This window comes from Oryctolagus cuniculus, chromosome 14 (assembly GCF_051225735.1).
Source record: "Oryctolagus cuniculus isolate XC-2025 breed Fujian yellow rabbit chromosome 14, ASM5122573v1, whole genome shotgun sequence".
NCBI classification, from domain to species: Eukaryota; Metazoa; Chordata; class Mammalia; order Lagomorpha; family Leporidae; genus Oryctolagus; species Oryctolagus cuniculus.
This window is the reverse complement of record NC_142880.1, coordinates 124,023-146,956: the sequence shown is the minus strand read 5'-3', so window position 1 is coordinate 146,956 and position 22,934 is coordinate 124,023. Positions and strand designations below refer to the sequence as shown.

At 42.9% G+C, this 22,934-nt stretch overlaps 1 protein-coding gene across 4 annotated transcripts; it reads left to right on the top strand.

Moving 5' to 3' along the window:
• The first annotated feature begins 663 nt into the window (after positions 1-663).
• LOC100358570 (zinc finger protein 510) lies at positions 664-22,477 on the top strand. Of its 4 annotated transcripts, none has more exons than XM_017339038.4 (5): positions 664-816; positions 4,505-4,562; positions 18,682-18,808; positions 19,052-19,144; positions 19,825-22,477. In XM_017339038.4, the coding sequence occupies exons 2-5, from the start codon at positions 4,527-4,529 to the stop codon at positions 21,582-21,584; spliced, it is 2,016 nt and encodes a 671-aa protein (XP_017194527.2). In that variant the 5' UTR covers positions 664-816; positions 4,505-4,526; the 3' UTR covers positions 21,585-22,477. The 4 variants fall into 4 exon arrangements, with proteins under 4 accessions (XP_017194527.2, XP_051694657.1, XP_069912387.1 ...); XM_070056286.2 differs by having other exon boundaries at positions 712-816; positions 18,561-18,808; XM_051838697.3 differs by lacking the exon at positions 19,052-19,144.
• Positions 22,478-22,934: the final 457 nt, after the last annotated feature.

Below are 22,934 nucleotides of genomic sequence, written 5' to 3'. Positions count from 1 at the left end.
GGTTTCTTGTTTTGTGTTGTGTGTATTTTCGAACCAGAGAAGAGAAACAGAGAGCTCCACCCAATAGTTCACTCCCCTAAATGCCTGCGACCGGGGAGCAGAGCGAGCAGCTGGATACGCCATATAGGTTTCAGTCATGGACGGCAGGAATCCCATCACTTGAGCCATCACCATGTGCTTTAGCGGGAAGCTGGCAGCATGGGGAGCTGGAGCTGAGAATTGAGCCCAGGCACTCCGATGGGGGAAGTGAGCATCTTAATCAAACGCCTGCATTACTGTGTAAGTTTTTTAAAGTAACACAGTCATTGTGATTTTTCCATGCCTTAATAGGCATTTGTAATAAGTCAATTTGGATTCTATGACCTCAATATAATGATCAAAATCAAAAGAGAAAATAAAACTAGTCACAATTACCAAATGCAGCCACACTAAAACTTCTCCATTCGTGGCACTGTTCTTTCAAAACGTGACATTTTCAAACTGGGAACGGATGAAGAATCGAATTCCACATGGCGGCCGTGTGGTAGCGACCCGTTAGAACGCATCCTGTGTGGTCTCCAGGCAGCCGGCTCGCTGCCAAGGAGACACACGACGCATGCTCCTTGTTTCGTAAGGGCGGGGCGCAGAGGCTTCTGGGAAATGTAGTCTCACCTTCCCAGACGTCACCAGCACAGTGCCCTGCAAGGCCCTTTCCCGAGTTCCTTCTGCGCATGTGCTGCCCCGCCCACTGTCGCCATCTTTTTTCCGGAAATCCAGATGTTGTGGCTGCCCTTATCACTTCTGCAGGCTGAGGTGTTGACTTTTGCGTCCCTGAAGGTTGGTGTGAGGGCGAAAGGGGAACGCTGGGCCTCGGGGCGCCTGGGGAGCGGACGGCTGTGCCCACGTGACAGGCGCGGACACGTCGTGGGCCTCGAGCGCTGGAGCCGGGCCTGCCTGAGGGGCTTTACCGTGGAATCCTCCGCGGGTGCTGGACCTCGGTGATGGCCTTGCCCTGCCGGGAGGCCGGATGTGTGCCTCCGGGTGTACAGAGCTGGCTGCAGGCCTCGTGCGGCTGGGCAGTGTGCGGCGCGAGTCCGCGTTCTGCCTCTGAGATGAGCGGTGGTTACGTCTGCGGGGTCCGTGCTGTCTGCAGCGAGTGCGGCCGCTGTCCTGCCTCGCTGCCGTCCGGTGTGAGTTTACAGAGGCGCACAGCGCCAGTGAGCTGTGCAGGGGAGGTGCGGGTGCCGGGCGATCGCCTGGCCCTTGGAATGGGTAGTTACTAAGCCGAGTGAAGGAGGGCCCCGGTGGCTGGCAGTGCACCTGCAGGAATACCCTCTCCGCGGTGCTTCGCAGCAAAGCTCAAGATTCCAGGACGGGTGAAGATCCTGGCTTTGCATGGCCCAAGCAGTTGTGGATCGTGCTGGCCGGAGTGAACACGCTGTGCCTGATGCTACCTTGCCTCATCCGCCAGCTGTCAGAGACGGGGCGGTGTTGGCGGATTTGGACCAACTTTGAGAAGGGAGAGTGAGTGGGTCGAGAAGGAATAGACAGGGCCGGGAGGTGTTTCTTAGGGGATCCCGAGCTGTGTCCTGCGGTGCAGGGATGGCCTGCCTAACACTCCCCGCATTTCATTCCCCCTCACTGTTGTCGGAATTGGAGTGCTCTCAAACCTCGAGTGTCCCCGCACCTGGCATGCAGAGACTTGCTGATGTCCCCTCTGCCCTACAGCCCTTCCTGGGTGCTCAGGAAGGGGTGGCCAGGGTCTTTCCGCCTGGTGAGAAAGATGAAACAGTGAGTTGATCAGTGTCGCGTGTTTTGTGGATGTCATGCATCCTGACTCTGACTAGCGTTCTCTATTTTTCTTTAATAAATTTGAAATTCATGTTTGTGTTTGAGATCAGTTTCAGAAGCTGCGGTCAATTTAGAACAAATGTTGTTTTAGAAGTCTTTTCCGTGAACTCTCCCAGTGTCTGGTTTTCCCAAACGCTGTCTATTGATTGTGTGAGCCCAAAAGGTTTATAACTCAAATTTTGCCTCACAATGTCACTAATCCATTCTTGACAATCATAAATAGTACAATAGCATAATGTGAGCCTATTTTCCATTATTTCAGATGAGAAAATTAGGCTGAATCATACTTTTACTGCTAATTAGTTTCTTAAAATATAAGTAAACAAAATACAATGGCTACATACATGTAAAAATTTAAAACATAGTCTTATCATCTCCAGACAGTCTTCGTGTCTGATTCACATGGCCACTCTTAGTGCCAGCAGCCTTGCTGACTCCATCTGGTTATTTTGCATACTTAGGAAAACTGCATGAGCTCATGAATTGTATTGATGGTATTTGTTATATACCTCAGTTCTTTCTCCCCTCCCTGGTGTTTATCGGCATATGTAACACATCAACAAACACTAGGTTAGAAAACAATCTCTATTTGTAATGCTGAGTCAACACTTTGAGGTGAGCCCCGTGGAACAGTTCCTGTGCTGGTGTTACCAGGAACTATAGAATGACGGTTTATCATCTGCTCTCTTGGCTGGTCCCTTGTAATGGCTTTACTCATATGAATAGTAGTATGTGCAGTGTTTTGGCTAGGCCCTGTGTCTCCAACAGGAAAGCTACATGCTTATTCACAAAATAGCTGTTCCAAGAAGGCAAACTCTAGTAGACATAGACTTTTTTTTTTTAAAGATTTATTTATTTATTTGAAAGACAGAGTTACACAGAGAGAGGAGAGGCAGAGAGAGAGAGGGAGAGAGAGAGATCTTCATCTGCTGGTTCACTCTCCAATTGGCCGAAACAGGGCGGAGGTGTGCCCATCTGAAGCCAGGAGCCAGGAGCTTCCTCTGGGTCTCCCACGCGGGTGCAGGGGTCCAAGGACTTGGGCCATCTTCTACTGCTTTCCCAGGCCATAGCAGAGAGCTGAGTCAGAAGTGGAACTGCCGGGTCTTGAACCAGCGCCCCTAGGGGATGCTGGCGCTTCAGGCCAGGGCAGTAACCCGCTGCAGCACAGCGCCGGCCCCAGTTAGACATATACTTTTCAAAACTGTGTATCACCTTTACTGGTGTCCATTGACTAAAACAAGTGAAATGGCATTGTGGGGAAGGACTGTGGCATTGATATAGAGAGCTGTGTCATTTGGAACCATTACTGTGAAAGTATACCACAACAAATATATATTATGTACATTTTCCATATACAATTTTGGGCCAAAAATATGGGTTATTTTTCTCTGAAATTTAATAGAAACACTAATATGGAGTCCTGTGTGATATGTCTATATTGGTAGAAAAATAACAGCACCCAAGTATTTTTCTATAATGGAAATATTAGTGACAACGTAATATTTCTTCCTTTGTTGTACTGTACTATATTTATTTATTTATTTATTTTGACAGGCAGAGTTAGACAGTGAGAGAGACAGAGAGAAAGGTCTTCCTTCTGTTGGTTCACTCCCAAATGGCCGCCATGGCCGGTGCGCTGTGTCGATCTGCAGCTAGGAGCCAGGTGCTTCCTCCTGGTCTCCCATGCAGGTGCAGGGCCCAAGCACTTGGGCCATCCTCCACTACCTTCCCGGGCCACAGCAGAGAGCTGGACCGGAAGAGGAGCAACTGGGACAGAATCTGGCACCCCAACCGGGACTAGAACCCGGGATTCCGTCACTGCAGGCGGAGGATTAGCCTAGTGAGCTGCGGTGCCGGCCTGTACTGTAACTGATTTAAGCAACCATCTTTAAAAATGATTTCTTAGTGATAGCGTTAATTTTTTTTTTTTTTTTTGACAGGCAGAGTGGACAGTGAGAGAGAGAGAGACAGAGAGAAAGGTCTTCCTTTGCTGTTGGTTCACCCTCCAATGGCCGCCGCGGCCGGCGCGCTGCGGCTGGCGCACCGCGCTGATCTGATGCCAGGAGCCAGGAGCCAGGTGCTTTTCCTGGTCTGCCATGGGGTGCAGGGCCCAAGCACCTGGGCCATCCTCCACTGCACTCCCTGGCCACAGCAGAGAGCTGGTCTGGAAGAGGGGCAACTGGGACAGAATCCAGCGCCCCGACTGGGACTAGAACCCGGTGTGCCGACGCTGCTAGGCGGAGGATTAGCCTAGTGAGCCGCGGCGCCGGCCCGATAGCGTTAATTTTATAACATCAGTAGCAAATAATTATTTTCATTAACCTAATACTACCTTGTATTTAATATCTACTGATTAATAGAATTGAGGGTGAATTTTCAATGAGGCATCTCCTGCTCTTTTTCACATGTAATGCTGAGTCAACACTTTGAGATGAGCCCCGTGGAACAGTTCCTGTGCTGGTGTTACCAGGAACTATAGAATGACGGTTTATCATCTGCTCTCTATTTTTAATTATATTATTTTTCTCACAAAGAAGCTTTTGTTTTTGGGTTTTATCCCACCTAATGCATCATTTTCTGTTGGTTTCTATCATGATCTTGCTTTGCACTGTGGAATCTAGAGGTGATTCAGACCATTTCTCTCACTATGTCCTCCTTTCACCCTCTCTTGCAGCTGTAATTCCAGAGTCCTCTACATGTTTCCACGAACAAAGAAAATGAATACATCTCCAGTAAGTTAGTTTATTGCTCAGCTTGTTTTACAATGGGTATGCACTAATGAAAATGGGAAAGTAAAACTAAATAAAATTAAGCATCAGAGAAATATACATTAACAAGCTAAAGTTGCTGTGGTTATGCGACTTTAGAGCTGTCTAAGTAGAGTATAAAGTATAAGTATACTTATATTGTATAAGTAGAGTATAAGCTATATAAGTAGAGTATCTCTGGTCTTTCTGATACCATAGCAAAAAGATTTAGTCATTACATGTTTTAAAGCAGCTCTAAGAGGAGAACATGTGTAATTCTCATAGGATATGAAGTCTGGATCTGTATTTGTTACATAGGTAATGTAGTGGACAGTGTTTTAATTTGTGCTAACACATGACTAAGTTAATGAAGTTTTTTGGAATTGCTAAAATAGTGTGATCTCAGACAGCTTTGGGAAAAAGCTGTGCTTGATTCACCTATAGAACCAGGAATGTGTGGAGGGTAGAATAGACTTTCGATCTTTAAATGGCTCTCCATATATTTCTCTCAGTCGTTCTATATGCAGTTGATACCAAGGATTTCCCAGTTGTATTTTCAGGCAGGTGTTTCCATTGCTTGTTTACACTTTAATCTAGCTGTTGTAGTCTTAGATCAGTTCTTCAGAAGTTTACCAGTAACCTAAATTATAGTCACATCTAAATACTATTCTAATAGAATCTTCTGCCATATTTGCAACTGCTGTCCATGATGTTCTCTTTCAGACTCTTCTCTGTTGGTTTCTGTCATGGCCTGCTTGATGGTGCCTTCTTTTTTTCCCGGAATTCTTGTACTTTCTTCTCCTTGATGTAGCTTATCCAGGTGTGCCATTTATCTCACTCAGCAGTTCTCCATGACTGATTTGGCCTGCCATGGTCTGACATTCCCAACTTTTCTCTCTGACTTGCACACCTTCCTCATCGTTTGGATCATATTTCAACTCCCAGTTCGGCGCTTCTTTGTTGCTTTCCAAAAGATACCTCAGATCCAGAAATCCAATGTGAAAACTACATACTTCATTTTCTCCTTCTATGTGGTATTACTATGAGCGAGCCTTGACCCATGCCACCAAATGGGTGTTTTTCCTGGACTCTCCCCACCCGTAGGTTTATTTGGTGTCAGATCCTGCTTGCTTTTTTTTTTTTTTTAAGTTTTTAAATGTTTATTCTAATGCCTACTGGAATGTGTATAAAGGAGGGACTGTTGGTGCTAAAAAAATATGATATTTTTTCATTTTTACATGGATGTAGAAGCTCTTTATGTAACTAGGTGGATGTTATTAGCTCATGATGTGATTTCTTTCTTTCCTTTTTTTTTTTAAAGAAAAAGATTTATTATTTTTTTGAGAGGCAGAGTCACAGAAAAGCAGAGGCAGAAAGAGAGAGAGAGAGAATTTCTTTCCCTCTGGAGCTGAACAAGCAGCCAGTAGGTATAGTGACAGCCTTAGGAGTCAGTGTGAGAAAGCATTCAGGAGTTAGTGGGGTGCATGTGAACAGAAGCAGAAAGATAAAGAAGATAGGAAGCATAGGTGTTAATGATTTGTAACTTTTGCTCTATATATGTGTATATATATATGATTTTATCTATAGTTTGTACTAATACAAAATTACAACTTGTCATGTTTTGATGCTGTTTGAAAGATTGCATTTTATTATATCAGCTAATAACTTAACAGTGAATAAGGAGAAAGATGTATGCATTATTCATAGCTATGTTTATGGGCTTAGAGCTGCGATTAACAGTTGATTAAAAACAAACTTTTTGGCCGGCGCCGCAGCTCACTAGGCTAATCCTCCGCCTTGCGGTGCCGGCACACCGGGTTCTAGTCCCGGTCGGGGCACCGGATTCTGTCCCGGTTGCCCCTCTTCCAGGCCAGCTCTCTGCTGTGGCCAGGGAGTGCAGTGGAGGATGGCCCAAGTGCTTGGGCCCTGCACCCCATGGGAGACCAGGAGAAGCACCTGGCTCCTGCCATCGGATCAGTGTGGTGCGCTAGCTGCAGTGCGGTGTGCTAGCCGCAGTGCGCCGGCCGCGGCGGCCATTGGAGGGTGAACCAATGGCAAAGGAAGACCTTTCTCTCTGTCTCTCTCTCTCACTGTCCACTCTGCCTGTCAAAAAAAACAAAACAAAACAAAAACAAACAAACAAAAAAACTTGTGACAAAATATATATAACCTAAAATTTGACACTTTAATCATTTTAAAATGGCAGTTCAGTGCCTTTAAGTATAGTCACATTACTTTGGAATCTTCACCACCATCCATGTACTCCATGTACAGAAATTACTGTATTTTCCCCAGATGAAACTTTGCATGCACCAAACACTTAGTCCCTATATCCCTTTACCACATACCCTGGCAATCGCTAGTCTATTTTCTTCCTCCCTCCCTCCATCCCTCCCTCCCTTCCTCCCTTCATCTGTTTGAAAGGCAGAGTTACAGAGAGAAGTAGAGACAGAGAGAGACAGATCTTCCATCAGTTGGTTCACTCCCCAAATGGCTGCAACGGCTGGAGCTGGGCCAGTCCGAAGCCAGGGCCAAGAGCTCTTTCTGGGTCTCCCACATGGGTACAGAGGTCCAAGGACTTGGGCCATCTTCTACTGCTTTCCCAGGCAATAGCAGATAGCTGGATCGCAAGTGGAGCAGCCGGGACTCAAACTGGTGTCCATGTGGGATGCTGGCACTGCAGGTGACAGCTCTACCCACTATACCACAGTGCTGGCCCCAGCACTAATCTATTTTCTATCTCTGTAAATTTACCAACTTTTAGACCCTCATATGAGTGGAATAATACAATATTTGTCCTCTTGTTAACTGGCTTATTATGTGTAGGATAAAGTTCATTGTATTGTAGCGTTTTTCAAAATTTCCTTTTTAAAGCTCATTAGTGTTCTGTTGTATGTTATGGTTTAAATATGGTCTGTTCTCTCTGAAACTCATGTTGGACTTTAATTCCCACTGTGAGGTATTAAGAGGGTGAAAACTCAATCTAAATGCAGTGATTAGAGGTGGAGCCTTTGGGAGGCAATCAGGATCCTACAGGGTTGTGAGGATGGAACTAAAGGAGACATGGGCGCGCTCCCAGTCTCTTCCTGTGGGATGCCCTGTGCTGCCCCTCCCCAACCTTTTGACTAGAATTTCAGCCAAAATAAACTTCTTTCTTTATAACTTGCCTAGTTGTGGTGTTGTGTTGTTAGAAACACAAAACAGACTAATAACATATGTATATACCACCTTGTATTTATTCCTTCAGCCTTCCATGAAAGCCTGAATTGCTTCCACTTGTTGGGTGTTGTGAATAATGCTGCTATGAACCTCTTTTCCTTTTGTGTGTATACACAAGAATAGAATTGTGTAGTTCTTTCAGGTCTCCATGCCATTTTCCATATTGGTTTCACAATTTTACATTCATACCAGGAGTTTATTAGAGTTTTAATTTCTCTACATCCTTTCCAACATTTGTTATTCTTTTTTGTAATGGACATTGCAATAAGTGTAAAGTGATATTTCATTATGGTTTTCATTTGCATTTCTCCAGTGGTTACTGACATTGAGCTTCTTTGCATGTGTTTATCAGCCATTTGCATATCTTCTTTGAAGAAAAGGCTGTTTAATCTTTTGCTCATTTTTCTTTGATTTTGACTTCCCTTTTGAGTTATAGAGTTTTCTTATATACCATATTCTGGATATTAATCTCCGATTAGAGAATTTGCAAAAGTTTTCTCCATTCTATAGGTTGCCTTTTCATTCCTGATAGTTTCTTTTGATGACCAGAAATTTTAATTTTATCTTTTTTCTTTTGTTTTTTGTTCAATATCAATGTCATGGAAAATAATTCATGCCAACCACAATGTCTTGAAGTTTTTTCTTAACATTTTAAATTCACAATTATAGCTTGATATCATAACATAAAATATGAAATGACTATTATTTAGAAACTGATATTCAATCACAGTTTCAGTATGTTTCCAATTAAGGTACTGTGTTTACCCCAATGAGGTCCTTTTTTTTTTTTTTTTTTAAAGATTTACTTATTTATTTAAGAGGCAGAGTTACAGACAGAGGGAGAGGAAAAGAGAGAGTTCTTTCATCCGCTGGTTCACTCCCCAAATGGCTGCAATGGCCAGAGCTGGGCAGATCCAAAGCCAGGAGCTTCTTCTGGTTCTCTGACGTGGTGATAGGGTCCCAAGCACTTGGACCATCTTCCACTGCTTTCCCAGGCCATAAGAGAGAGTGGATTGGAAAAGGAGCAGCTGGGACTCGAACCAGCGCCCATATGGGATGCCAGTGTAACAGGTGGAGGCTTAGCCTGCTATATCACAGGGTCAGCCCCGAGGTTTGCAGTGTTCTGAATTTGCTGTGTTCTGTTAGCTAAGCAGGTTGCTGAGGCCAGTCCACATTCAAGGGGAATCAGTTTCTGCCTCAAAGGTAGGATCAAGAAAAAAATTCTGGCCACCTTTAATCTACAGATGTCGATGTTATGATGTATTTTTTTAACATACATTCTGATTTGCCTTATGGTTTTTTTTTTTTTTCTTTCACTCATTTAGTTTTTAAATATTTGAGACTCTTCTGGATTTCTTTTTTCTTGTGACTTCTATAATTCCATTGAGATCACAGAACATACTTTAAGAGTTCAATCTTGAGAGTTGTTTTATGGCTCACCATGTGTTTCATCTTGGTGGGTATTCCGCGTGGTACTCTCTAAATATGAGTGAATATATTGCCATTATGTGTTCCAACTGATTTTTTTAAAAGATTTTTTTTTTTTTTTTAAATTGAAAGGCAGAGTTACAGAGAGGCAGAGGCAGAGAGAAAGAGAGGTCTTCCATCCACTAGTTCACTTGCCGAATGGCTACAATGGCTGGAGCTGGGCTGATCTGAAGCCAAGAGCTGGAAGCTTCTTCCAGGTCTCCCACATGGGTACAGGGGCCCAAGGACTTGGGCCATCCTGTTCTGCCTTCCCAGGGCATTAGCAGGAAGCTGGATCAGAAGTGGAGCAGTGAAGACTCAAACCGGCATTGCAAGTGGTGGCTTTACCTGCTACGCCACAGCACCAGCCCCCCTAATTGACTCTTTCATCTAGTTCCATCAGTTACTAAAAAAGATGTTAATTGTCTGATTTTATTATGAGTTTTTTTAGTTTCCCACTTGATTCTATGGGTTTGATTTCATATTTCAAGTTTAAAGTCATTGTACATTTATCAGTATTTTATCATCCTGATGTACAGCTCTATTATTATGAAATCTCTGTGATAATACATTTTATGTTACAGTACACTACTAAGATACCCACTTACTTTTATGATCAGTGTTTCCATCTTGTATCTTTTTCTGTCCCTTTACTTTTAGTCTTTGTGTATTGTATTTTACATATTGCACTTATTTATATAATATTGAAGTATCTAGATTTTATAAGCAAGTCTGCCATTTTATACCTTAATTACTAGTTCATTTATACTTAATTATTATTTTTTAAACATTTATTTATTTATCTGAGAGGCAGAGTTACAGAGAGAGAGAGGTCTTTTACCCATGGTTCACCCCCCATATGGCCACAATGGCCAGAGCTGGGCAGATCCTAAGCCAGGAGCTTCTTATGGATCTCTGACATGGGTGGCAGGGGCCCAAGCACTTGGGCCATCTTCTGCTGCTTTCCTAAGTCCTTAGTAGAGAGCTGGATTGGAAGAGGAGCAGCTGGGACATGACCTAGTGCCCATATGGGATGCTGGTGCTACATGTGGAGGCTTAACATATGCCACAGCACTGGCCCCTTAAATTAATTTTTTTTTATTTGACAGAGTTAGTGAGAGAGAGAGAGAGGGAAAGACAGAGAGAAAGGTCTTCCTTCCATTGGTTCACCCCTCAAATGGCCACTACAGCTGTAGCTACGCTGATCCGAAGCTAGGAGCCAGGTGCTTCCTCCTGGTCTCCCATGCGGGTGCAGGGGCCCAAGCACCTGGGCCATCCTCCACTGCCTTCCCGGGCCACAGCAGAGAGCTGGACTGGAAGAGGAGCAACTGGGACTAGAACCCGGTGCCCATGTGGGATGCCGGTGCCGCAAGCAGAGGATTAACCAAGTGAGCCACGGCGCCGGTCCCAAATTAATTGTTAATATGATTAAGATGTGTTTTGACATTTTATACTCATTTTCTATTTTTCTCATCTGTTCTCTGTTTTTCTTGGGCTACCTTCTTTTTGGTTAATCAAAATTTATTTATTTGAGAGAATGCTTCCATCCACTATTTTTTTTAACATATATATTTAAATGTCCTCTAATATTTATTTTATTCATTTATTTTTAAAAGATTTTATTTTATTTATTTGAAAGAGTTAGAGAGAGACAGAGAGAAAGGTCTTCCATCCTCTGGTTCACTCCCCATATGGCCGCAATGGCCAGAGCTGCGCCGATCTGAAGCCAGGAGCCAAGAGCTTCTTCTGGGTCTCCCATGTGGGTGCAGGGGTCCAAGCACTTGGGCCATCTTCCACTGCTTTCCCAGAGAGCTGGATAAGAAGAGGAGCAGCCGGGACTAGAACTGGTGCCCATATGGGACGCTGGTGCCTCAAGCCAGGGCTTTAACTCGCTGTGCCACAGCGCCGGCCTCTTCCATCCACTGTCACTCTCCATATGTCCACGATGGCTAGGATAGGGCTGGTGCCGAGGCTAAGAGCCAGGAACGCAGTTCAGATCTGCCACGTGGGTGGCAGGAACCCACTAACTGGAGTTATCACTGCTGCCTCCCAGACTCTCCATTAGCAGTAAACGGGAGTCAGGAGACAGAGCTGGGAATTGTACTCAGGCACTCCAATGTGAGATACGAGAATCCTAACTTCTGGGCTAAATGCCTACTACAGATCAAATATTTTAATATTCCATTTTGGTATCAACCTTTTAGTTCTGAGTTATAGACTGAATTGTATTCTCTCCCAGTATTCATGTGGATACTCCAAAGCTCAAGCGACTATATTTGGAGATGGGACCTTCAGACAGATAATTAGGGTTAATTGATGTCCTGTTGGTGATCTCTGCACCATGTGGACTGGTGTATTTGTGAGAGAGGCACCAGACGGGAGCACACACAGAAATGGCCATATGAGGACATGGTTAGAAGTTGACCATCTTTAAACCAAAGAGAAAGTCCTCACAAGCAATCAACTCTGCAGGCAGCTTGAACTTGGACCCTAGAACTGTGAAAAAAATAAATTTTCATTGTTTAAACTTCCTAGGCTGTGGCACTTTGTTATGACAGCCATGGACAACATGCACACTATTTTGTTTTATCACTGATATCACTATATGCATTAATTTTTTATTAATTACTCTAAGGACTTATAATATGCATCTTTTAATTTTTTATTTTTTTAAAGATTTATTTTATTTATTTGAAAGACAGAGTTACAGAGTGAGGTAGAGACAGAGTCTTCTCTCCGCTGGTTCACTCCCCAAATGGCCACAACAGCCGGAACTGCACTGATCTGAAGCCAGGAGCCAGGTGCTTCTTCCAGGTCTCCCACACAGGTGCAGGGGCCCAGAGACTTGGGCCATCCTACACTGCCATCCCAGGCCATAGCTGAGAGCTGAATCAGAAGAGGAGCAGCGGGGACTAGAACTGGTGCCCATATGGGATGCCGGTGCCTCAGGCCAGTCCTTTAACCCGCTGTGCCACAGTGCCGGCCCCTACAATATGAATCTTTATCACAGTATACTTGGAGTAGTATTGCTTTGCTTCACATAAAATATAGGGACTTCACATAAAATAGGGACCTTGCAATAGAATAGTTACATTTGTGGCCTCTATCATTTGTACTGTTGTTTTTGTACATATTTTTGTGTATTGGATCAATATGTGAGTGTTTCACGTGTTGTGATAATTTTTCTTTAAATAGTATTTTTTTTCAAAGAAGTTAAGACAATGAAAAGGCTCTGGTTCTGTACAGGTACCCACACATGTTTTAGCATTTTTAGTGGCCTTTCCTGTCCTTGCAGATCACTGCCTGGCATCATTTTGTTTCAGACTGGAGAACTTTATTGAGTATTCTTACAGTGTAGGTCTGTGGATGATCAATTATGTCACTTTTCTTGTCTGAAAATGTCTTTATTTCACCTCATTTTTTTAGAATAGTTCCACTGGATATAGAATCATGGATTCTATATCACTTTCTGCACTTTCAGGATGTCTCCATTGTGTGATGAGAAGTCAGCCATCACTCATGTATGGTTGTACCCCAGTATTCTGTGTGTTTTTTTCTGTCACTGCTGTCAAAGTCTTTATCTTTGGGTTTCTTCAGTTTGTGATTTGCCTAGAGTAGCTTTTCTTTGAATCTATCCTTATAGAAAGGGTCATTGAGGCCGGCGCCGAGGCTCAGTAGGCTAATCCTCCGCCTTGTGGCGCCGGCACACCAGGTTCTAGTCCCAGTCGGGGCGCTGGATTCTGTCCCAGTTGCCCCTCTTCCAGGCCAGCTCTCTGCTGTGGTCAGGGAGTGCAGTGGAGGATGGCCCAAGTCCTTGGGCCCTGCACCCCATGGGAGACCACGAGAAGCACCCGGCTCCTGGCTTCGGATCAGCGTGGTGCGCCGGCCACAGCGCGCCGGCCATGGCGGCCATTGGAGGGTGAAACAACAGCAAAAGGAAGACCTTTCTGTCTCTCTCTCTCACTGTCCACTCTGCCTGTCCAAAAAAAAAAAAAAAAGAAAAGAAAAGAAAGAAAGGGTCATTGAACATTTTGATTGCTTTCTTAAAATTTGGGAATAAAATATTATTTATTATTCTGACTACACATTTTGTGCTCCATCTCGTCTTTATTTTCCTTCTGTAACTACACTTGTATATATGAGGATAACTTCTGAATGCTCATGTGCAGGGGTTACTCACCACTTGGAACATTTGTGTCCCTTATTGAAGTGCCTAGATTTAAGTCCCGGCTCTATTCTCCATTCTCGCGATTGGCTAATGTGCACCCTGAGGCAGCAGGCGATGGCTCAAATTGCTGGGTCCCTGCCACGCATGTAGGAGATGCAGGTTGAGTTCCTAGCTGCTGTCTTCAGCTGGCCCAGCCCTGGCTATTGCAAGCATTTGGGGAATGAACCAGGGAATGGGGGCTCTCCCTCTGTTTTCTCTGTCTTTGTCTCTTTATCTTTCAAATAAATTTTTAAAAGTTTATGGAAAGGGCTGGCGTTTTGGTGTGTGGGTAAAGCTGTCACCTGTGATGCTGGTATCTCATATGGGTGCTGGTTTGTGTCTGGGATGCTCCACTTCTGATCCAGCTCCCTGCTAGTGACCTGGGAAAAGTGGTGGAAGGTGGCCTGAGTGTTTGGGCACCTGCCACCTATGTGGGAGACCTGGATGAAGTCCCTTAGTTCCTGGCTGCTTCAGTCTGGCCCAGCTCTGGCCATCTGGGGAGTGAACTGGAAGAGATCTCTGTCTCTTCCTCCATGTCTGTAATTCTGCCTCCCAAATCAATCAATTTTTAAAAAGTTTATGGAAAATATGGTTAAAAGATAAGTTTATTTTGGTGCAAAATAATTTTGAAATTCATGCATATAAGAGTCTTCATAAAAGACCTTGGAAAATAAGTGTTTTGGAAGCCATGTGGAGGCAGCATTGTGGCCCAGCAGGTTAAGCAGCTCCCTGTGACACTAGCATCTCATATCAGTGCTGGTTCAAGTTAGCTGTTCCTCTTATGATCCACCTTCCTGTTAATGGGCCTGGGAAAACAGAAGATGGCCCAAATGCTTGTGCCTCTGCCATCTACATGGGAAACCCATATGGAGTTCCAGACTCTTGGTTTTGGACTGGCTCAGCTCTGGCCATTGTGGCCACGAGGGGAGTGGACCAGAGGAGAGAAGATGAGTATCTATTTCTGTTTCTCCCTCTCTCTATATTAGTCTGCCTTTCAGTCTTTTGCAGATCTTTTACATAAGATAGAAAAAAAAAAGCTATGTGTAGATTTCAAAATTTTTTCCCAAATAAGCTTCCATTTCTTCCAGAGTTTCTGAAGTACTCTCATATATGAGATTACTTTCTAAATTTCTCTACCAGTTTCTGAGCTTGTGCTCATTTTTTTTTTTCTGTCTCATAGAGATGAGAAAATATCTGTTGTTTTTTTGCTTAGTCTGTTTTGTGTTGCTGTAACAAATTTTAAATATTTTACACCAAAGTAAATTTCTCTTAATTGCATTCTTCTGTAACTTTTTGGTGTACCCTTGAAGGTAACCTTAAATAATGCTATTTTAAGTATGTGGCTATTGGATAGCATAGATGGCCATCCTTGTACTACTTGTCAGTGTTGTCGGTGGTGTTTCTTTCGTTTTCCTGATTGATTTACCACTTATTCCAAACAGAAATGTTTCTTTTTGACTCATTACTTGTCTGTCATGGGTCAGATTTGCTTTTGTTCCTTCCTCCTCTCTCAAAGTTCCAGACGGAGGGTCTTGGTCTTCTATAATATTGTTGGTCCTTGTAGCAGAGAGAGAACTTGGTGGCTTATGCTTGGCTCTTACACTTGTCACTTTCACTCACATGTCATTGGTCAAACAAGGCAGATGAGGACCACCAATCAGTTTATGTGAGTTATGTTGCAAGGGTACGTTTAATTATTCCGCAGAGAAAGACACTAATGCAATGGATGAATTGGGTCCTCCCAGATTTTAGATAGTTGAGCCAAGTCTTAAGCCCAAGTGTGACTTTAGAAATAGGACTATTAAGAGGTAATTACCGTTAAATGAAGTCATGATGATAGGGCCATAATCTGATAGGATTTGAGGCCTTAGAAGAAGCGGGAGAGAGATCCACCCTATGAGGATACATCAGGAAGGCTCCTGTCTGTAAGCTAGGAAGAGAGACCTCATCAGGAACTGAATCTACTGGTATGTTGATTTTGGACTGTGCTGTGATAATCAAAATATCTGTTGTTTAAGCCACCCAGTGCATGGTATTTGTGTTGGCAGCCCAAGATGATGAAAACATGTAAGGACACTGATTTGGGGTGAAGGGAAATATAATCCATCATATACTGTCTATTCTTGCAGCTTTATTTATTTATTTTTTTTGATTTATTTGACAGATAGAGTGAGACAGTGAGAGAGAGAGACAGAGAGAAAGGTCTTCCTTCCATTGGTTTACCCCCTACATGGCCGCCATGGCCGGAGCTACGCTGATCTGAAGCCAGGAGCCAGGTACTTCCTGGTCTTTGATGCGAGTGCAGGCGCCCAGGCACTTGGGCCATCCTCCACTGCCTTCCCCGGGCCACAGCAGAGAGCTGGACTGGAAGGCCTGGCGCCCATATGGGATGTTGGCGCTGCAGGCTGAGGATTAACCAAGTGAGCCATGGCCCCTGCAGCTTTAATTTTTCACATGAATGTTGAATTAGCTTGTCTCCATATATGAGTAAATTGTTTCCATTAGGTTGTTAAATCAGTTTACTGACTTAAGGAGAATTGACATGTTTGTGATGCAGAATCTTGTCCATGAATATATTCTTCTTTTTTTGGACTCACATATTTCCCTTCTATCATATAAGTACAGTTGTGTACTTTGTTGTTGTTACATATATTGCTAGATATTTCACTTTCTTGTTTTTGTTACTGTATTAATGTTGGATTTGTATGATGACTTTATGTGTTATATTTTTATGTTAATTTATTGCATCATGGTGTTTGGAGTAGTTTTTAGGAGATTTACTTTTGTAGGTATAAATTGTATGCAGATTAGTTATTTTCAATTGTTTATTTTCCTTTGAATTGATTAACACATCTTGTCTGGTGCTAAATAATTACATTAATGAAGTATCGTTAGCTTTCAGTGTTTCCCCTTTAACTACAGTGCTGATTCTTGGGCTAAGAGATACACAATATATATATGGCCTCCAATGGCCGCCGCAGCCGGTGCGCTGCAGCCAGTGCACCGTGCTGCCAATGGCAGGAGCCAGGTACTTATCCTGGTCTCCCATGGGGTGCAGGGCCCAAGGACTTGGACCTTCCTCCACTGCACTCCCTGGCCACAGCAGAGAGCTGGCCTGGAAGAGGGGCAACTGGGACAGAATTCGGCACCCCGACCGAGACTAGAACCGGGTGTGCCGGCACCGCAAGGCGGAGGATTAGCCTAGTGAGCCGTGGCACCGGCACCACATTTTATGTTAAGGAAGAGTGCCCTGAGCCTCTTTTATTAAGGCTCTTCATTACAAATGGGACATTTTAAAATATACTTTTCTCAGTATCTATGTGGGTGGTTATGAATTTGATAAAATACATGAGTGTAGTTTAAAAAGTTTGTGAAAAATGAAATTAAAATCTAAGTTTATTTTGGAGCAAAAAGTTTTTCAAATCATATATATTCATGTTAATGATTTCTTAAGATTGAGATGTTCTTTATTCCTGAAATAAACCTTAAAATTTTCTTCTTTGCTGTCTTGTTCTATGAATATTTCCCTTTTTCTTTTAGTGAATGTCAGTGTATCCTCAGATTATATACTTGTTCATTTTCTTCTTTCTATACTCAGCTTCTCTTTTAGCCATTACTCTTAAGGCTTCAGGCATCACTGAAATTCTGCTTCCCAAATATTTATCTTCATCTTAGATTTTTCTCTTGAGCTCTGTATCATATCTCTAGTTGGCAGTTGAACACCCCCCCCCCCCCCCCATATTTCACTACAGAAACTTCAAGCACAGTATGTCCAGGATCATTCTTACATCTTTCCACCATATTTTTGTTCTTTTTCCTGATTTCAGTCCTAGTATCTACCTAACTACTCAGACAGACATCGTGAAACTAAACTCTACTTTTCATTATCTGCGTAGCAATTACTGTTGAATCTTCTTCCTTTCCCTTTTTATGATGATGATTCTGTATTCTTACTGCTCTGTGTGCTGATGATAACTGGTCGTGTCTCACAATGATTTCTCCCACCTCTAAGTGTTCCTTAGGTCCTTCTGGGGAATGACTTTCAAAATGCAAGTTTGATCTAGTAACTTACCGCTTTTTATTGGCCCTTCCTTTATATCCTGGGCTTAGCAAGTGCATAATCACTTTCATGTGAAGAGTAGCAATTCTTTTGGATGCTAAGGGAAATATGAAGATGATTATGAACATGTTTTATAAATAATTAAAAACAGGTCCATAAAAGTTTTATTGTTGAAATTAAGTCGAGTGTTTAAATATAGAATAACTCAGTTATCAGTTGTTGAGCCCTTTTACTGCCTTTACCTCTCATCACATCCCAGGAACACTCGCCTAGACAATGTGCTATTTTCAGTTTCATTCGCTTGGTGTGTATTCATTGTGCTTTTACCAGTACCTGGTTTCTGTTGATTCTTTAAAGATTTATTTATTTATTTGAGAGGTAGTTGCAGACAGAGGGAGAGATAGAAAGAAAGGTCTTCCATCTGCTGGTTCACTCCCGAAATGGCCACAATGGCCTGAGCTGGGGTGATCCAAAGCCAGGAGCTTTTTCAGGTCTCCCATGCAGTTACAAGGGCCTAAGACCTGGGCCATCTTCTACTGCTATCCCAGGCAATAGCGGAGAGTGGGATTGGAAGAGGAGCAGCCAGAACATAAACCGGTGCCCCTGTGGGATGCCAACACTGCAGACGGAGGCTTAGCCTACCATGCCACAGCACTGGCCTCTTCTGTTGCTTCTTATTCATGAGAACACATTCCTATAGAAGATTTCATCATCATTGGTTTTTTCAGTGAAGTGCAATCTTATAATTCAAAGCAGTCTATTTTATCTGCTTCTTTGTTACGCTGCCCTACACTGAACAGGCACCTCAGTTTATCTGCTGTGTTATTTCAGGTATGTGTTTATACTTTCATCTTCAGACTAGCCTGTGAGCTGCTTTCAGAATCAAAATTTTATTCATCTTTATCTTGCTAGGAATAAGAACCTTTCCAGGTATATAAAGGAAACTTCATGGTACTATTTTTGGAAAGTACAAGTTAATAATACAGGTGCAATATGTTTTTACTGTGATTTTCTTTCTGTTGCCATATAGAATAAAAAGTGAGCTGCATCGTATGTAAGACATATATATGTGACACTCAGAAGAATAAACTCTCAGTCTTCCTGTTTTGTGATCAAGAGCTGATATGTTGAGGAGAAATATGCTGTTGCAGGTGTTGGTGTCATTTGAGGACTTGGCTGTGGATTTTACCTGGGAGGAGTGGCAGGACCTGGACAGTGCTCAGAGGACCCTGTATAGGGATGTGATGCTGGAGACCTACAGCAGCCTGCTGTCCTTGGGTGAGCAAAACTCCCCAGTAACTCCCAAGTGGAACCTTTCCTTTGAGAAATACATGAACTTTATATATGGTTTAATGCTATCTAGGTGTAGGATTCCAGTCTGTGAAGAATGTGACAATAAACACTAGCAAAAAGTTCAGATTGGCTGTTTCATTGCACAGCTCCTGAAGCTAAGCTGTTGTCATTCTTCAAAGGACCTGAGCTAGCAGTCTGGCAAAGTCCTACGTTATTTCCCATTAACAGGATTCTGCATTACCAAACCTGAGGTGATCTTCAAGTTGGAACAAGGAGCAGAACCATGGACGGTAGAAGAATCCCTAAACCAGAGCGTCTCAGGTCAGTCAGTACATACTGGGCAGGGAGAACAAGAAGAGCTCAGCAGAAGTTGGCTCTGTTGAGCTGTTCTCACCAATTTTTCCCAAGTCCCAGCCCTAACGACAACTGGCTTCATGCATCAGATATGTGTGTTTTATGTTCTCCAAAGAAAGTTCTTGTGTGTCCATCCTGGGAAGAGTGAAAACTAGACAAACGTAGGTGATAGTTCTCTTCCAAACCATGTTCCTGCTTATGGATCAGACTGGTGGGCCTCTTCTGCACCTGCAGATAGCTGATCCAAGATAACTTTGTCATCTTTAAAGCTGAAAGAGCAGCAAAGAAGAAGCATGAAACGTACATAGTTGCTATTGTAAAAAGCCAGAGTAAAAGAACAGAGAAAACAAAAGGCAGATGAAAAGTATTCAGTACTACAGCTAGGTAGTGGGTGAATATTTTTACTAAATATTTCTTCGCTTATTAAAAGAAAAGAACAAAGCAGCAAGAAACAGCATGGTTTAACATTGGAAGAACCATTTACATTATTTATTATATTAACTCATTAAGGAGAAAAAACATATGCTTACCATAATTAAAATCTTGTGTCACTAGGGTAGGAAGAAGTTTATTTACCTTTGTGTGAGCATTCTAGGAGTGATGCTTAGATGTGGTTCATGAATATGGATTTTTTTTTCTCATTTCAGTTGTCCAGAAAATTGATGATGTGATTGAGACCGGCCAAGAAAATCAAGACATAAATTTCTGGCAGTTTGTAATTGCAAACAGTAATACATCAACTAAGGAAAGAGTTGAATTAAGAAAAACATGTAATTGGAGCCCAAACTATATTTCAGAACTGATTTTGAGGAATGGAAGTTATTCAAGACTGGGGCCTCATGTGTTCAATATCTATCAGAATGTGCTCCTTCCTAGCGAGCCTGCTGAGATGCAAGCTGAAGTGAAACTTCGTGAATACCATATGACTGGGAATTCTCTCAGAGGCTGTGAGCATCTTGGTGAGCATTATGGGATTCACACTTTGCATCAGCCTTTTGAATATAATGAACAAGGGGAAACCCTCAACAGTGAAGAATTATTCTTTACACATAAGATGATTCAAATGGGAGAGACCTCCTATAAATACAGTGAATATGGAAAGCCCTGTGATCGGTCAGCTCTCATTGTTGGAGAGACAACTCACACAGGAAAGGAAGCATTCTATGAAAAGTTTAATCTCACTGAACGCAAGCAGACACACAGAGACGAGAAACTCTCTGAATGTACTGCATTTGGGGAAACTTTCATTAGCAAAGCAGATCTTATACTAAATCAGAGACCACATATAGGGATATATGAGAAACCTTTCATCTGTAGACCGAACCTTACTATCCATCACAGAGTTCACCCAGAGGGCAAGCCCTACGAATGCAATGAATGTGGAAAGACATTCTACCACAAGTCAAACTGCAGCAGACATCAGAGGACTCACACAGGGGAAAAGCCCTATGAGTGTAATGAGTGTGGGAAAACCTTCTTCAGGAAGTCACACCTCAGCATGCATCAGAGAACTCACACAGGGGAAAAGCCCTATGGATGTAACGAGTGTGGGAAAACCTTCTACCACAAGTCACATCTCCGCATGCATCAGAGAACTCACACAGGGGAGAAGCCTTATGTTTGTAATGAATGTGGGAAAGCCTTCTTTAGGAAGTCGCATCTGCGCATGCACCACAGAATCCACACAGGGGAAAAGCCCTATGGATGTAACGAGTGTGGGAAAACCTTCTACCACAAGTCACACCTCAGCATGCACCAGAGAACTCACACAGGGGAGAAGCCTTATGGATGTAACGAGTGTGGAAAGACCTTCTGCAGGAAGTCACACCTCAGCATGCATCAGAGAACTCACAGAGGGGAAAAGCCCTATGAATGTAATGAGTGTGGGAAAACCTTCTACCAGAAGTCGAACCTCAGCAAGCATCAGAGAATTCACACAGGGGAAAAGCCCTATGCATGTAGTGAATGTGGGAAAACATTCTGTCAGAGGTCACATCTCAGCATGCACCAGCGAACTCATACAGGGGAAAAACCTTACGAATGTAATGAATGTGGAAAAAACTTTTACCGAAAGTCAGACCTGACTATACATCAGAGAACTCACACAGGGGAAAAACCCTATGAATGTAGTGAATGTGGAAAGACTTTTTGCCAGAAGTCACATCTCAGCAGGCATCACAGAACCCACACAGGGGAAAAACCGTACGAATGTAATGAATGTGGCAAAACTTTCTGTCGCAAGTCAAACCTCATTATGCATCAGAGCATTCACACAGGGGAAAAGCCCTATGCGTGTAATGAATGTGGGAAAACTTTCTGCCGGAAGTCATACCTCAGGACCCATCAAAGAACTCATTCACGTGGGAAAGCATATGAATATAAAGAATGGCAGAACTTTCTACTCTAAGGGCTCATTGAATGTCATAAATCACACAAAAGGAAATTCTATAAACGTGATAAATGGGGAGAAACCTTTTGTAAGTCAAACCTCGACAAATGTCACACAAAGAAGGCACCCTAAGTGTAATGCATATGGGAAAACTTTTTGGCAGAAGTCACACGTCACAGGTATTAGGTATTGCACACAGGGGAGTAATACTGCGTGACAGAGACTGGCTGTGTATTCTCCATATTGTACTCTCTTTTCTTGTACATACAGCCTTTATTTTTAGACTCCTACTGTGGGTGTGGTTATATAACAGCTCTTGTTTTCACATGTGAATTTTGGGAATATTGAGTCCATAACACCCACTTCTTTAAAAAACCGTCATCATTTACTAAATTAGTATTTGAAGTGGCTATTTTTCTTTTATTCTTTGCCCACATTATTCCAGTACAGATCAGCTGTATAACCACAGGGGCATCATATGATTCCTAAGTGTCGGCCATAAAACTATAATCCAGCTCTGCATGAGACGTGTTTTTCCATGGTACAGAGTTGCTGGTGATCACTGTATTTGTGATAACCCCAGACTTGTATGGGCCTACAGCTGCCTGCAGTATCTGCATTCTGCGTTTACAGGATGAAGAAAGGCTGTGAGCAGAGTGTCCAATTGGCCTAAAGTCCAGGCGGTCTTCCTGTGAATGATACTGTGCTGGTGTGTTTTTTTTTTCTTTTATTTATTTGGTCGTTTTGCTTATACTTTGTTTAGATGGGTTACTCCTGTTTTAATTGAGCCTTGACTTGACTGAATTTATCTGGTAGGTGTGACTCCTTTTTTATTTCACTGAACTGTTTGCAGGCACTTGTTGAAAAATATGATAATGTTGAATATTATAGTAGCTTTATATTCCTCTTAATATAGTCTTTATTGTTTCATTATCATCCCTCACACTGATCTGTAATTTTATTTAAAGTATTTGTGAACTTCTTTCTATGTCCACAGAGACCTTTTCACAAAAAGATTTATTTATTTGAAAGGCAGAGTTACAAGGAAGGAGAGATAGATGGGGTGAAGGGGCGAGAGAGAGAGAGAGGGAGAGATCTTCTGTCTTCTGGTTCACTCTTCCAAAGGCCACAATGGCCAGGGTTGGGCCAGGCCAAAGCCAGGAGCCTGGAATTCTTTCTGGATCTGTTATATGGTGGACTCAAGTACTTGGGCCATCTTCTGCTTTTCCCATGCACATTAGCAGGGTGCTGGATCAGGAGTGGAGCATCCGGGACTCAAACTTATGCTCTTGTGGATTGTTGGGTTCGCAAATAAATGGCAGCTTAACCTAATGTACCACAATGCTGGCTCCCTCCAGAACCCTTCCT